The sequence below is a fragment of the Hipposideros armiger genome, unplaced genomic scaffold (assembly GCF_001890085.2).
Source record: "Hipposideros armiger isolate ML-2016 unplaced genomic scaffold, ASM189008v1 scaffold_55, whole genome shotgun sequence".
Classification (NCBI taxonomy): domain Eukaryota; kingdom Metazoa; phylum Chordata; class Mammalia; order Chiroptera; family Hipposideridae; genus Hipposideros; species Hipposideros armiger.
In genome coordinates, this window is record NW_017731405.1 from 551111 (window position 1) to 568618 (window position 17508).

General features: G+C 36.5%; 1 protein-coding gene across 10 annotated transcripts in view; it reads right to left on the reverse strand.

The window, feature by feature from the left end:
* The window catches only part of TENT2 (terminal nucleotidyltransferase 2), a 52309-nt gene extending 35151 nt beyond the window's left edge, over window positions 1–17158 (reverse strand). For 2 of the 10 annotated variants that reach the window (XM_019641072.1, XM_019641071.1), the window contains exons 1-5: window positions 16849–17158; window positions 16576–16634; window positions 10805–10975; window positions 10509–10598; window positions 8680–8917 (exon numbers count right to left, since the gene is read on the reverse strand). In XM_019641072.1, coding sequence (XP_019496617.1) covers window positions 8680–8917; window positions 10509–10598; window positions 10805–10938 — 462 coding nt within the window. In that variant the 5' untranslated portion in view covers window positions 10939–10975; window positions 16576–16634; window positions 16849–17158. Of the gene's footprint in view, window positions 1–8679; window positions 8918–10508; window positions 10638–10804; window positions 10976–16150; window positions 16536–16575; window positions 16635–16848 lie in introns of those variants that run through there. The other 8 variants (XM_019641064.1, XM_019641065.1, XM_019641063.1 and 5 more) reach the window with 6 other exon arrangements.
* Between the last annotated feature and the right edge of the window lie 350 nt (window positions 17159–17508).

The window sequence follows — 17508 nt, forward strand, 5'->3', positions numbered from 1 at the left end:
ATGCACAGGACAATTCCTCACAGCAAAGATTATCAGACCCAAAGTGCCAATACTGCAAAGGGTGAAAAACACTGGTCTAGAAAAAAGAAGGAAAGAAGAGACAAGGTCTCAGAAAATATATTTCTGAATTACTGCATAACAACAGAAGAGGATTCCTAGAGCCACAAACCTAGGAAAGTTAGCCTGCCCAACACCCTCATCTAAAAGTAGTATGGAAAAAGCCATCTCACTTGAACACAAATAATAGAAAAGAACTGGAATCTCAGAAAGACAGTGAGAATGGGAGAAGAGCAGAAAAAAATTATATGAAGAAATAATGCCTCAAGAGGGTTCTAGTCATTCCTATACAAAGTTTTTATAAGAAAAAATGAGAATAGAGAGAGTAACATTCCTACAGATAATAAAGCATAACAGAAAGACATGTCAATAAAACAAGTGAGCTTTGCACAGTGGCAGTATTGTAGCCAATGAGGTTTATCCAAGGCTTGTTTTTTGCTAATTGAATAAAACAAGTGAAAATTTTAACATAATATATCAACTCAAGGCTTTTTCTCTTATGTTCTAATTTTCTAAAAAGATAATTAACTAGAAAGCATATATACTATTAGCAAAAAAAATGGCAATTTACATTTAAAAAATTACCAATGGCAGTAAAAAAAAGTGAAATATTTAGAAATATATTTACAAAAAGACATGGAGGACCTGTACAGAGAAATTTACTAAATATTGATAAGAGAAATTAAAGACCTAAATAAATGAAGATATATACCATGTTTATGGATCAGATGACTATTGTTAAGATGTCAACTCTCCTGAAATTGGTCTATAGAGTCAAAGCAATCAAAATTTTTTAAAAAGTTCTTTTAAGTCAAAAGCCCAGCAGACTTATTTCTAGAAATTGAGAGAACAATTTAAATTTTTATTTGGAAAATTAAAAGACCAAGAATAGCCAAAATATAGAAGAAAAAAGTCAGAGAATTTATAGCTACAGTAATCAAGATAGCATGGCACTGGCAAAAGGAGACATAAAGATAACAATACAGAATACTGAAACTGTTATGAATGAAATGATATGACACCTTTGAATTTGCTGCAAACTAATGAGGAAGGGAGGAATAGATAAAATAAGGGTGGTATGCTGGTAATTGTTAAAGTTTGGTGATGTGAGGGTCTTTGATATTACACTGTATCTTTACATAGTTGATGTTTTCCATAATAAAAAGCTTTTTTTTAAAAAAAAATCCACATTTATAAGAGGTTTGAAAAAGGTTTCCGGTAAAAGAGGTTAATATAAAATTGGTGTGCAATGAATCAGTGAGATCAGTTGCGCCCTACGGAGGGTTAATTCACATAGTATCTCCAAACTAACCAGGATTAACAGTTATAATAGATGAATTCAGGAACCCGGTTAACTCTGATCCCTCTATAGCCTCTTTTTTGTCTAAGCAACCATATATATTCACCTAAAAGCTAGAGTGAAATTAAAGTCAAAATTCAGAAATCTAAGATTTTTTATTTGAGTTCTGTTTGTTAATGTAGCAACTTGAAAAACAGAGAAAAGGTCTCTAGGAGAAAAAAATTTAAATTCAGGGGGTACCTACCCATTTTGAAAAATTTAATTTTTTAGGTTTCAAAACACAGTATGAATTTTCAGAGTAATCAAAATTTCCACCAACATCTTTCCCTGGATCTGACTAAATCAGCTGGCTTATTTATTATTACTCATAATAAATTCATTATTACCAGTCTTGAGTGAGCTTTCTACACTACCAGCAAATACTGTTTCAAACCTTTTTCACTGTTTCTCTGGTCAGCTTGATTTCTTACGCTCAGTCAATGCTACTTCAGACCCTCTCCACTGTTCTCCAACCTTAAGACATCCCGCTTCATCCTCTCCACTCTCAACAAATGAGCTTGCAGAGTAATTCAGAGAGAAAACAGGAAAGACACTCAATTATGAAAATTCCATTGACTTCTCATTACCATATCTATAAATCTCCCAGTATCTATACCTACCCTCTCCTCCAATCCTCCAGTTCTAAAAAGCTTTTCTCTTACCAAAAGCAAATCACTCCTACAAATAGGATGCATGCCCTTTCAACCTTCTAAGGAATCTTATTTATGATTGTTTTCTTTCCATAGTCGTCAATCTCCTCTCTCTATTGAAACTTTCCCCTGAACATTTACATGTGATTAAGGTTCTCCCACCTTAAAAAACAAAAACAAACAAACAAAACCCCAAAAAGCACCTTTGTTCCAATTTTCCACCTTTAGATCCTCTCCTTCGCAGCCAATCTTCTCCAAACAGTTGTATATACTCTGTATCCATTCGTTTTCCCATTCTTTCCTCAACCTATTTCAATTAGTCTTGGAGCCAAGCTCTCTTCTCTCCCTGGAAAATCGTATCTATACTCGTACACTTGGCTTCAATTATCACCCTATATGCCAATGATTACCAAATGTACACTTCTGGTCAATACCTTGCCCCTAAATTCCAGATCTATATATACTAAACAATCATCTCTAAATATCTAATTTGATGTTTTAAATGCACATTAAAGGCAACATGTCTAGAACTCATAAGGCCCCTACACATCCTACAATTCCTATTACACACACACACACACACACACACACACACACACACACACACACACAGAGAAATCTTGCTTTTCTTCCATTGGATTCTGTCTCAGTTAATGATACCACCACGCATCCAGCTGTAGAAGTTAGAAACTCGGGGGAGTAATCCTCAATGTCTTCTTCTCTAAATAACCCGGTGGTTCTCAACCAGGAGCAATTCTGTCCCTCAGGGGACATTTGGCAATGTCTCTAGACATTTTTTGACTGTCATAACTGGGGATTAGTTGCATCTAGGGAGCTGAAGCCAGGAATGTGGCTAGACATCCTAGGATGCTCAGGACAGCCCCTCCACACCAAAAAATGTTGGTCCAAAATGTCAACAGTGCAGAGGCTTAATCTAACCCAGCATCAAATCTATCAATTCCACCCTCCAAACATAGCTTAAATCCATCAATTTCTCTTCATCTTAACTACCAGCACTTTCTAATTTAAGGCACCATTACTTTTCACCTATTGGGTTGTCGGAAAAGTCATGACACATTACTTTCAGTTCTTCGCATTCCCCATGCTGCTGCTCCCTTCTCTGTAAGGACCTTCGAGCATGCTGTTCTTTCTAAATATTCTCTCCACCATCACCACTCTTTCACTAGTTAACTCCTACTATCCTTCAGATCTCAGCTGAAACTACCTCCTCTAGACCGCCCTGAGACCTCAAATATATTCTCAACACTGTGATTTTCCTTCATAGCACTTATACATACATTTTTAAAAACCTGTAATGTTATGATTATTTTTTAATGGCTTCCCTCTCACTATAGTGTATGTATATGGTAGAGACCATGTTTATTTAGCACAACATTGTAGTGTATACCTAGCACTCAGAAATATTTGTTTAATACTAAATAAATACAGAATCTACTTCAATTGTCACTTGTATTGCAGATGACTTCAGGATTCATATCTCTGGTCCTGGCCTTGCTTCTGAAATACATACTGCCAGTTCAGCTATAATACATTTTCCTGCAATACCAATTAGCTTATACACAATTGGTAAGCAGGAGTACAGTATCAATTTAACGTGTTAGTTGGGCTGACTTGTACATGGAGCTGAATTTGTGGAATTATAACCTTCATAAGGGAGAAAAAAATACCTCAGGTTGGCTGCTGCACAGGCAGGTATCCTTATAGGTCTAAGAAAACTAAAAGGAAGCCCCTATAACCAGGGTTCCCACCCAATGAAGCATAGAGTCACACAGCTGGTGTATTCCCTTCTGTGCCTACCTGAGCAGTCTGACTCAGAGCTCCACTTTTAACTGCCTTGACTCAGTGCCCAGCACACACAAACCAGCATCTCAACTCTGTTTTGTATATTTTTAATATACCCTGAAGCAGTATCCAGCCATGCTAAGCTGCCTACCTGGTCTGTCCAATTTATTTCCCAAGGTATTAATTATTATTGTCAATAATGTTCTACGCCAGCCCATTTTCCCATAGCCCTATATTCTTAGTGTACAATTTGTATAACATGAGGTTTCTCTAGAACACAAATGTTATAGACTTTCTCAGAGTTCCAAATAGCTCTTGACTAGTTCTTCAATTAGCTCATCCACCCAAAATCTAGGTTCCGTATCTGTTAGTACTCCAGAATCAGATCAACTGGAGTCACTGATGTCTCTCTCCCTCCCTCTCTCCCCTATAATCAGTCATTCCACACATTCTTTCAATTGTCCTTACACATGGTCTCACATCTTTTCTACTACTATGTGCCATAACTGAAAGCTTCAATATCTCTCATCTGAATGAATTTAATAGCTTTCAAAGTAATCATCCCTCTTCCAGTCCTTCCTTATTCCACACCAAACTTCACTATACTGCAAGAATTGTCTTCCCAAAAATGCAAATCTGGTTGTGCTATTCCTCTACTCAAAAACATTCAATGGCATTCTACTGTGAATTCAAGACCCCAAACCACTGCTCCACTTTCATTACACAATGAACCTCCCATTCACTTTAAACTGTAGCAGAGGTTTAAACAGCAGTAAACCACACAAACTGCTGAACACATCGCTGGCAAAGAAAGTCAATAAAACACTAGCTATTACTGTCACAGATTATCTGGTATCAGAGTCAGTTCTAAGAATGTTATCTCCCTATCCTTCATTTTAAGCATCTTAAGTTCCTTCTTTTTGTATTAGTAGAGACAAGTGTCAAATCTTGTTTGTGTCACTTACTAGCTGTGACCTTGAGCAAGTTATTTAGCTTTCTGAGCCTCAGTAAAATAAGGATAATATCCATGTCATGGGGTTGCTGAAAAGACTAAATGACATAGCATATGCAGAATGCCTAGAAAAGAAGAGACATCAGTAAATGTTAGTTTTCTTAAAAAGCGCTCACTTAAAGAATGAACATAGGAGTAATTGCTCGCCTCCCTTCTACCACAAATAGGCAGGTAGAGTAGCACTTAAAGAAACTGGTTTAACAACAAACTGTATCTTTATCCCTTTGAGATAAATGATTATCCAAAAACATAAGATTTAGGAGAATCTTTTTCTATGCTACTGAGCAAAGAAAAGGTTACCAATAAGGAAGCATACTTTACTTGATAATATTAATTGACTGTGAATATGTTATTAAATTTACTGAGACTCAACATATACCTTGTCCATATATAGAACTAGTAGTTACTTAATTGGTCCTAATAGGTAAGTACTACAAACATATAAATGCATGCAAAAATGTATAGAGCTTCAATACTTATGTATAATAAATTCTATAAAAGATGGGCCTATCTACCGAGTGGCTCAGTTGGTTGGAGTGCGAACTCTGAGCAACAAGGTCGCCAGTTCAATTCCCACATGGGCCAGTGACCTGCGCCTGATCGGAGCTGCCGCTGAGCTGATGAGAGCACATGCTCTTAACAAGGTTGCCGGTTCGACTCCTGCATGGGATGGTGGGTTGACCCCCCGCAACTAAGATTGAACACAGCACCTTGAGCTGAACAGCCGTGAGCTGCCAATGGGTGGCCAGATTTTTTTTTTTTTTAAGATGGCTCAGTGAGCAACAAAGTTGCCGGGATGGGGGGTGGGGGGGAAGATGGGCCTATCTATAAACATATTAAACATATTAAAATTCCGCATACAGTAAAAAGTTTATATATTCATTCAAAAACTTGGTCTGATTTGATTTATACCATAGGCTTTCACATTATAGTATTATTAGAGTTTCTTTAAAATGAGAAAGCAAAAAAAGGAGAAAGGGACATGGTGGGAGAAGAAATGGTACCAAAATTCCCAAGTTAGTCTTTCCCCATTTTACTTTGCTTTTTCCTCCTTCCTACTAGTTTTGCCTACTTCACAGTAAGAAAAGAATCACAGTCTTTTAAATACATAATGCTGGGACAACTAGACAAACCGCAAAAGAATGAAGTTGGATACTTATTTCACATCATATATAAAAATTAACTCAATGGATTAGACTTAAATCTAAGAGCTCAAACTATAAATTCTTTGAATAACACACATGCATTAATCTTTGTGACCTTGGATTAGGCAATGGTTTCTTAAATAAACCCCAAAAGCTCAAAGAAAAGCAACCAAAGAAAAACAGATAAATTGGCCTTCATCAAAATGAAAAGCTCTTGTGCTTCAAAGAAGATCATCAAGAAAGTAAAAAGACAAACCACAGAATAGGAGACTATATCTGCAAATCATATATCTGATATGGGTCTTGTATTCAGAGTGCATAAAGAACTCTTACAACTCAACAATAAAAATAACAACCACCCAATTAAAACATGGACAAAGGATCTGAATAGGTGGTTCTCCAAAGAAGATACACAAAGGTCAACATGCAAATGAAAACATGTTCAACATCATTATTTATCAGGGAAATGCAAATCAAAATCCCAATGAGATACCATTTTACACCCACTAGGGTGGCTATACTCAAAAAGACAGACAATAACAGAGTTAAGAAAGTGGAGACATTGGAATGCTCATATACTGCTTGTAGGAATGTAAAAATGGTACAGCCACTTTAGAAAATACATCTATAATTCCTCACAAAGTTATACACATAACCCAGCAATTTCATTCCTAGGTATATACACAAAAGAGATGAAACACCCCACACAAAAACCTGTACACAGATTTTCATACCAACATTACTGCTAAAATGTGGAATAGCTAAATGTGGAAAAAGCCCAAAAGGACATCAGCTGAGGAATATATAAACAAAACATGGTCTGTCTATTCAATGGAATATTCAGCTATAAAAAGGAATTAAAGGGGGCGGTGCGTTAGCTCAGTTGGTTAGAGCCCAGTGCTCATAGCACCAAGATTGCCGGTTTGATCCCAGAATGGGCCACTGAGCTGTGCCCTCCACAACTAGATTGAAACAACTACTTGACTTGGAGCTGATGGGTCCTGGAAAAACACACTGTTCCCCAATTAAAAAAAAAAAAAGGAATAAAGAACTGATACATGCTATGATATGGATGAACCTTGAAGACAATCTAAGTGAAAGAAGCAAGAACACATATTGTATGGTTCCATTTATATGAAATGTCCAGAATAGGCAAATCTGCAGAGAAAAAATTAGTCAGTGGTTGCCAGGGGCTAAGGGGGAGGGGGAGGAATGGTGAAGGAACTGCTTTTGGGTACAAGGTTTCTTTGTGGGGTGATGAAAATGTACTAGAATTAGATAGTGGTGATGGGTTCACAACCTTGTGAATATACTTAAAAAAAAAAATCAATGATTCTTAAAAGAGTGAATTTTATGATACAATTTTATCTCAAAGAAAAAAAGAATGATAGAGGAATAAAAAGCAGCAAAACTAAAGAATGAAGCAAGTGTTCCTTTATTGCCCCAACATTTTCTGTGCACTTACTATGTTCCAGACCTATGCAGTCACTAGGAACCCAAGATGAATCAAAAGTCACTATACTTGGGCCGACCGAGTGGCGCAATGGTTAAGAGCTGGCTTGGGATGCCAGAGGGCGCCGGTTCGGATCCCACATGTGGGGGCCAGTGACACTGCCCTCTACAGCTGAGATGCAGAACAACAGCTCAACCTGGAGCTGGGCTGCCCTGAGTCGCCGGCGACAGCGTAGGCTACAGCCCCTGTGGCAGTGGGTTGCCATGGGCTGCCGTGTGTAGCCAGCAGCCGCAGTGAGCGGCCGTCCAGAGGCCGGCGACTGATCTGCCTCGCCTGGGAGGAGCACAATGATGGTGCCAACGTGGCGCAGTGAAGCGATGTCCTCCACAACTAGACTGAAGAACAAAACAACAGCAACTTGTCTGTTCCCCTTCCCCCAATTCCCCAATAAAAATCTTAAAAAAAAAAAAAGTCACTATACTCTCTTTAGGCTCTTTCTCCTCAGCCTACAAATGTGATATTTTTCAAGAGTGAAGCAGCTTTGAAAATGCAAAAACAGCAAATATAACCATAGATAATCCCAGAGAATGCAGATATTTACATTATAAACTCTTCTAAATAACCTTAGATTTTTTTTTTTTTTTTGGTTTCACTAAATATTGGGGAGAAGGAAGAGGTATGCTTTTAGTATTGGTGTTAAATAACTCATTGTTCCCCAATGCTGATATGTCATTTTCCAAGAGCTACTATTTAAATAGCTTCATTTCATTTGAAATGTTTTTTATAAATAATGTTTCTGAAAAATCTTTCTTGATAATATCACTTCCTCAGTGACTGCTAGATTCTCTATTTTTGACATTCAAAAACCTCACATAAACACAGATATTCCATAAAAAATGCTTTTTAACACTTTATCACAATATCCATATAAAAGCTTGTTTTTCTATAATAAGAATAAGTAACAACATAGTGCTCCAAACTAAGAAATTAAATATTTTGGGCTCTAATTCCAGACTTTTGTGAATCAGAAAATAACTGATTTCCTGATATAAAAGTTGCACTTCCAGTAAAAGAACAGCTACAAAAATCAAAAACTCAAATTTAGACAGTGCTAAAGGCATGTTCTACTCAATCTAAGACATTAGATATTTTTTATACTTACAATACATTATTTATATTAACATCCCAAAAGGTAAAACTAAAATCTACATTATTATTACCTTATCTTTGGCCTCAGGCAGTGTGATTTCTCTAGGTTCTAAAATTGGTATTTCTCGAAAAGGTGGAACACATCTGACTATATCTGGTACATAGTGTGTATGAAACAATGGCGGCATTGAGTATCTTCTTTCACCTGATAAAGGCACTATGTGGTTAACTATAGCTGGCTCTTGGTGGGGTGAATGGAAACGTTGCCTTTTACCATCAAGAGGAAGGTTTTTTTCATCGCTTAATCTCCTGAAAACAAGCAATAAACCTTAGTGATTAAAGATATAATATTCTGATAATAAATAGAAAATAATTAAAAATATATAAATAACAGATGACAATACTGACTCTTTCAGCAAGGATATATTAGCTCTGTATGAATCTTAAAATATTCATTTACAGCACAAGAGATACCTTAGAAAAATACTTTAGAAAAAATGAGTAGTAATGCATATTAAAAAAAAATGCTACATGTATACATTAGGGTTAGTCTCCTGCATTTGAATTACCCCAGTGTTTCATCTCACAATACTTCTTTGGGATTATGTCAATTTCTCTCTCCTTGACAGACCCACAAATAACTGGAACTCCTACTAACAGGTAAAAGTAGATAGTGCTAAAAACATAAGAGTGTATTTAATATTGTTTTAAACATAAAAGTAATTTAGAGCTTTATATGCTGAGTATCTTCTGAAAATGTCAATTTTAGTTTTAAAATATGTATGACTATGAACTAATGAAAATTATTTTCATTCGCGATTCACAAATTTATCAAGGCAATTTGCAAAAAGTAAAAATCTGAATCAAGTTAATATTTTTAGCATCATTATACAGCTTTCCACCATGACAACTGTGAAGAACTCAGTGTTTCTAAGCATGGGATCTACAGCCAGACCGCCTGGGATCATAACCCTCCACATCTACCTGAATAACTAACTGCTTAACCTCTATGTGCTTCAGCTTCCTCAACAGAAGAGGGATAATAGAACCTATCTCACTAAGTGTTGTGAAACTTGAATCATTATTTGTAAAGTTCTTAGAACATGACTACTACATAGTGAGTGATTAATAATTCTTAGCTAGTGTTATTTTTAATCAGACACAAAAGCTATGAAATGTTTATATGGGCTTTAACTAGCAATATCTTTCAAATATTGCCAAATCTTATTTTAATAATCACCTCTAAAGTTCTATTATAACTACTTTGTGATACATCATTTTCTTTTAATCAAATTTGTTCAAATTAATTGGCTCCTAACTTCTCTATAGAACAGCAGGTCATTTAGGGTGGGCCCAAATTCAACATGACTAGTGTCCTTAGAAGAAGAGACTAGAACACAGAAAAGCCAGAGGGATGACCACGTGAGGACACAGGGACAAGGCAGTCATTTGCAAGCCAAGGAGGGAAGCCTCAGAATAAATCAAACATGTCAATTCCTTGATCTTGCACTCCTAGTCTCCAGAATGTTGAGAAAATAAATTTCTGTTATTTAAGCCACCCAGTCTATTGTACTTTGTTATGGCAACCCAAGCAAACAAATACAGAAATGCATCTGATTTAGTTAAAAATCTCAATTAAAAGTAGTTTTCTGAAGAAATATAGTTTCATTACATCTAAAACTTATAACAGCAAGAACAAATCAACAAAGTGTCCCTAAAATTCTTTAAATACTACATAGAAGTTTTAAAATTCTGTGACAGGACTGATCACACAGGTCCCCCAAAAAAGAATATTTAGGGCATAGAGTCCATACAATTTTAATATAAGATACATTATATCTTATATTAAAAAGTTCTAGAAATACAAAGTTTTCTTTTAAAATCATTAAGAAGTACTTACTTCCTTCCTCGAAATAATGGAGAAGTTGAGGTCGGTATTGGACTGACATTTCCATATGTCAACTGCTGTAATGATACAGCTCTAGACAAGCTACCAAACACAAAGAATAGCAGAATAAACATTTGATTCCTTGAAAACAAAAAAGTCAATTTCAGAAAAATGAAATTCTACTGATCAAAAGAAAACAAGTCATAATGAAATTTTCTCTAACTTCAAATGTTTCATATAAAAAAGGTTTGCATCAAGTCGAAAGAGAAATTTACAAACGACATGGCCCAAAATATCACCATACTTACTCTGCATTTTGAAAGTTGAACTGCGCATCTATAAGCTGCTGGTGTGAATAAAAAGTTGGTGACAAAGCGAAGAAATTATGTTGTTGATGGTTTGGAGTAAAAGGCGGGCGACCCAAAATTGAGTTTGGGAACATGCTCTTGTTCACTAAAAGTGAACATGTATTCTTCCACCTAGAATAGTTTTAAAAGACAAATTATTATAGCTTCAAGATATTGAACCCTTTGGTAACTAGTATCTGCTATTTAAAATAACAGTTACCAAGTTATAAATTTCATTTGCAAAGTAATTTTTAAAGTTTTAAATAAATCTCTTAAGACACACTATAGGTAACAAAAAACTTACTAATAATGAATTTTAAATCTAGATTAACCATAGTATTATTCAAATGATAGTACAATATGTATGTTTCTAATTTTCTAATGAATTTACCCTAATATACTTACCCTAATATCAATAAATCTTTTAGAAATCAAGTTATCGCCACATACTCTGATAATAAAAAAGAAACTACCCAATAGAGACATTTAATGAAACCCTACAGGTTCCTACATTTATTTCCAATATAATTTGTTTATATAAGCCACCATATGACAACCTGATTCTTATTATTCAGATCTTATAGATCTGATCAACAAGGAAAGGACTTTGTACTGCCTAATAGCTATTTATAAGATTGTGAGATTCCCCTCAGTTTAAATAACTTATATAAAAGGACTTCTAATAAAAGAGCGCTTGTTCCACAACACTGGGGAAAACAAATACAAAGCAATCAAAACCATTCACTGATCTAGGCACGAGGCTAGATATTCTCTTGCAGCGACTGATCCCGAAAGGCTATAAATTTATAAAGAGTAGAGTAAGGTAACAAACTGCAAACAAGTACTAAGTAAAGTCTACAAACTGAAAATGGAATCCCAAATCCGCCTTCCCAAAGCAAGCAATTAGAAAACACATCTATGAAATAATTAAGAAAAAAAACCATGTAACGTAGTAACCAGATAACTTACGTAACATAGTAGCAGTATTACACCATGGAGAAGTTAAACCTGCTAGCAAGTACAATGAAGCCTACTACTGAATCACCCACCCATGCACACAGAGCTTCCAGCTAGGCTTCTAATAGCTCTCACTTAAAATAGACATCATGGATCATTAGAAGGAAAAAAAAAATGTGGGAATAAACAGAAATAATGCCAAGAACAAATGAAAACTCAAAAAACAAAAAAGTCTGTAACAAATTAAAAAAACATTGCATACATAAAACAAGAATGTGCTGTTTAAAAAGCAAAAAGGGCTCTTGGAAATTACAAAATTGAAAACAGAAATATCCAGCAGAAAGTTGAAACAAAACATTGAGGAAATCTTTTAGAAGGGACAAAATAGGAAAACCGGTGAGGACAGAGGAAAGCAGGACAACAGGGGGAGAAAATATAAGAGAACCAAATTATGTGGGCCAAGGTCCAACATAATAGACTCTCCAGGAAAAACAGAGAAAATACAGAGAAAGAAATTAAAAAATTAATAAAACAAGAAAATTTCCAGGACTGAAGAACACCAATCCTTAGATTTAAAGGACCCAATGAGTACAAAGCACAGTTTAAAAAAAAAATGCAAATTAAGGCATATGATAGTGAAATTTCAGAATATCAGGAAAAAGAAGCTTATAAAATATTAGAGGAGGAAAATGTTATAAACAAAGGCTGGTAATCAAAATGGCTTTGAATTTTTCAAAAGCAACAGTGGAAACCACAAGACAATGAAATCAATACCTTCAAGTCTCTGAAGGAAATGCTCTCAAGGTATAATTCTATACCCAGCTATACTACCAATGTAAGGAAAAATAAAGGACATTTTTAGATATGTAAGGTATCAAAAAGGAAAAAGAAAACCTGGGATCTAGGAAAAGGAAGATCTGACACAGGGCAGAGACAAAGTAAAATTCCCCAGGATGATGGTGAAGGGAAGCTAACAGCTTAAATTAGACCAGGAAGATAGTGGACTTCAAGAAGATATCCAAGGAGAAAAACAAGTTAACTGGTAGATTACCTGATGTATTTGACCACAGAGAGCAGTTCTATTGACAGAGCAGAAATAATTATAGGAACAGAAAAGCAAGTTTAATATGAAAGAAATTACACGGGAATGTAAATAAAGTACAGCATAGAGAATATAGTAAAAAATGATGCAATAACTATGTATAGCACCAGGTGGGTACTAGGGTAATGGGGGTATCACTGCATAAATTATATAAATGTCTAATCACTATGCTGTACACCTGAAACTAATATAATATTGAATGTCAACTGTAACTGAAAAAATAAATAATTTTTAAAAATAAATTACTAAACCACAGAAAAAAACCACTAAAACAGTCATATAAAAAAGGAAATATAATCAGTTACCTACTTGGTTCCTAAAATAACAGAAACATTGAAAATACTGATTTAAATAGAAATTGTAACATTGAGTTGTCAGAAAAGTCATGACGCATTTTTGCAATGAAAAACAGAAAAAATGTTTTCTGACAACACAATATATATATTATATTTCATTTACTACATATGTACTTAAAGGTTATATATATTCATATATTATACCATGTTATACATGTTCAAATACATCACAATTTATGATGAGAGTGCATACATAAAGGTGCTAAATCCTCATTTTCAGTATATGTTAATCCAAAGAATGACCTATAATTTTTTATTTTTTTTTTTTTTAAGAACAGGAAAGTAACACTTAAGCAGCTAAATATTGAAAAAGTTAGCTGCCCCTGGGTATTAAGACCAGATGGCTGCAAAAACTGGAGCAGGAGACAACAGCAGAGAAAAAGAAAAAGATCTGGAAAGAAAGAAATCACTCATACAAACTTTCTTCTTTTTTTTTCAGTTCTGTAAGATTAAAATTCCCTAGACTGGCCACAGGTAGTGAGATTCACCAGTCCAGGTTTCACAACAGGTTTTAGACAAGAGTCTCAAGCCACCATCAGATCTCATCCCAGTGCCTGACTCTCTAATTTGGACCAAACACAAGGTGTTGTCTCCAGAGAACAAGAGTTTGTCAACTTTCTTCAGCAGGCCTTTATCTCTTGTTATTGGAGATTTTTCTTAAAAGCAATTTTATCATATCTGCTAAACTGTACTCCTGACTTTTGCTGCTCAGAGGAAATGGAAAATAATCTTTTTTTAAAAAATTAAAGTTTATTGGGGTGACGATGGTTAGTCAAGTTACACAGCTTTCAAGTGTAGAATTCTGTAATACAGAATTCTATATACCACATTGTGTGTTCACCACCCAGAGTCAGTTCTAATGGAAAATAATGTTGAACCAAGCAGGATTCCAGAGAATCCTTTATTAAAAATATACTCAATAATCATAGACTGCCAGATTCAAGACTGGCAACTAATGCCTCGTTCTACCCTTTTCCTGGGTTCACACTCTTTCTTGACCTTCTTTACTCTGCTTCTCTGACCCAAAACCCCAAAAAACGTAATTCCTATTTCATATGATTCCTGAGAAAAATGACATTAAATACACTTCATTATAGTAATGAATTTCGCTTGATATTTTGTTTTGTTGGATACAGATATATAGATCTGATCAAACAAGGAACATAATTTGTATTCAGAAAAACAAGAATTAAAATCTTCTGTTTTCAGATTTATTTAAATTAGTTCATAGTTAAAATTCTACATACTTCGTTCATACCTATAAATAATATGGCTGTTTTTCTTCCTAATCAAATAAAGTCCTATACACATGCACTCAGATTTGAAGATTCAAAATAACATAATAGCCCAGACCTCACCTTATTCCTGTCCATTACATGGTCAGATCCAAACTAAAAATAAGTATTCTACAGACGTATTCCACAAAGCTAACGACCAAATTATCCAAGGCTTAAAAGCTGTGAATGATTCCATAGCCAAAAGTTTACGTTAGGGCAGGTTATCAAGTTTGACCTATCCCAAATTCCCAGATAAGCATTGACGCTTTTGGAGACCCTCCAAAACAAAATATCTGGTCAGGTTCTCCTCAGTATGAATCTTGGCCTTCAAGTCTGGCTCTTACGAGTCCAGCACTCAAAGTAAAGAGAATCATTCCTAAAGAATTTTACCAATGGCATTCAGTGCTCCCCAACATAGGTATCCTGCATGACCATCTAGAGATAAGGAAGTAAACCAAAAGCCCATGAATTTCAATTCCTCTTTCTTATATTTTTTCTGATACATTTCAACTCTGATTTTGATGAATATAAAATGTCATCAAAATAATAATCTATCATAAACGATATAAAGGATCTTTTTTTAAACAGAATATACAGTTTCAGCAAAACAATTACCACACCAGAATTAAGAGGACCTCCACAAAATTTAAATCTTTTTCTTCATATTCTGAATGAAAGGCTTCTTCACTAAGTAAAGAATGATTTACATAAAAAACTATTTCACATTAATTTTGGTAGGAGGTACAAGAAATTTTATAATAAATAAAATCCAGATATTGGTGGTATCCTATTTTTCTTAGCTTGAAAGTTATCAGTTTCTCAATCTGTACTTGACTATAAAATAGAATAACCTAGGTAAATTTTGAACTGTTTTAAAACCACTATATTGGTGCTAGCCTCAAGGAGAAATCTTAAGGGTTGTTTCTTGACTAAGGGTGACCCAATGGGAAACGATACAGGTTTACTCGTAAACCTGTACATGACACAAGCTGTGACAGATTACTTTACAAAGTAATTCCTAGTGATATAGTATTTGGCCCTATAACTTACAACCTAGGATTTCTGTCCTAAACTTGACCTCTCCTCAAAGACATTAGAGAACACTCAAGGTTACATAATTCCTTCAGGATTCCCGGGAAAGCACAATCTACCTATTATAAAAATCAAAACTGTAGTGGTTAAATCAAGTTATCTGTCCACTTTGTCCAAATGTTGTGGATCCCCTAAGCTCACTTATCTCCACAATGCAAAAAAGTTCAATTCCTAAATCCTGCTCATCACCTACAGGTTTTGAAAAGGACTTGCCTTTTTATTAAGACTTAGATTCCACCCAAGTGTTGAAAAAAATAACCTAGTCGCATGGTTTGAAATGCACATTTCTCAAATGACTGATACATGGCCTGTTTCACATGGAGCCTGTTACAAAACATTTCCTGGTTAGACGTAATGGGGGCTATCCCACTAACAAACTAATGCTACTATTATTGGTTATTGATCAGTGCCTGTACATAATTTAAGTACATGATTTAAGGGCCTTGTGGCTGTTAATCAGTACATGTTACAGCCTTGTGGCAATAAACGATACAATATAGCATTTACAAAGATAGTCGGTTACCTGTAATACAAACACACGGAGTTAGTGTTCAGGTTAGGATCTCTTTCCTCACAAAACCACACACCGCGCATCTGTTAGAGTTGCCAATTTAGCTTGGGCTTGACAGTTTCTGTTTCTTTTCTGTTCATCCTATTGGTATAGCAATCTAAATAAACAACTGCTGTTTTAAACAAAAAGCTGGGAGGGCTAAAACAAGGCCGGCTACTTGGTAATCCAGAAGTTGCGAGTCACATGAACCGCTCATAGTCTGGCCTCGAAAAGAGAGACGAAGAGCCCACCTACGAAGGCTGAACAGGAAAAGGAGGATATACAAGGAAGGAGACCGACCTACCCTGCGCACTGTCCTGAAAAGTCAAGAACTGAGGCAGTGTCACGCCCATTTAATTCAAAGTCTTCAATTTTAAGTTATGACTCCTGATATTTACCTTAGTTCTTCACTACCCTTTGAAACACCATGCAGGGGTCCCAAGACAATCTTCCTCTTCTGGGGGAGGGGGGCGGAGGCACGAGTGAAAAAAGTAAAGAGTCTTAAGATTCTTCAAACAGTTTGGGGGCCGCCCAAAAGCCTGGGATATCTAAGAGATACCGCCGGAACCTCCCACGTAAAACAAAACAGTACAGTTTCAAAAAAGTTCCCCGCGCCCCGCCCCCGACCTGGGACTACAGGGTGCGTCCCTCTCCGAAACCCCCTAACTCACAGGTGTCCTTGGGGAAGGGCTAAGCGGGGCCTACCAGCACTGCCCGCCCGGGAGCTCCGAGGCCGGAGCAGCGACGGCCACGCGCGCTCGGGAGGTAGTGGCCCGCGGAGTGACTACGCCCAGCTCCGGTTCCGATTTGCGATCCAAACCCCGGACTCAGCGGCCGGGGTGGAACGAAAGGAGAAAAAGCAGGGCCGGCAAAGGTGTAGGAGGCTGGGGGTGGTGGCAAGAGGCGGAAGACCAAAAAGTCGCCGAAAAAGCGGCGTAGAAAGCCCTGTCAGAAACACCCGGAAGACCGTCGTGACCTCGGATGGAAATAGCGAGGGAGGGAGAAGTTACACTTCCGGCTTCACCCTCGCCCCGCCCGCGAGCGCTTTGCGCCAATACGCAGGCGCACGACGGCCCGGGCCTGGGTTCGGCCGGCCGTGGTTGTTCCGTAGTTGAGAGCGTTAATGGGGAAAGGGCTAGGAGCACCCTGAGCCTAGAACTAGGCAGTCGGCGGGGGGCACCCTGCAAAGGGCTGCCCTGGCTCCCTGCCCAAGCTGACGCACAGCAGTTCTTGTTCTGATAAACATTTTTTACTGGTCTTTCGTGTCTCAGCCTGGTGACTTCTCCCCAGAGAAGCTTTACTTGACTCAGTTTTCCCTCACTCTTTGCACT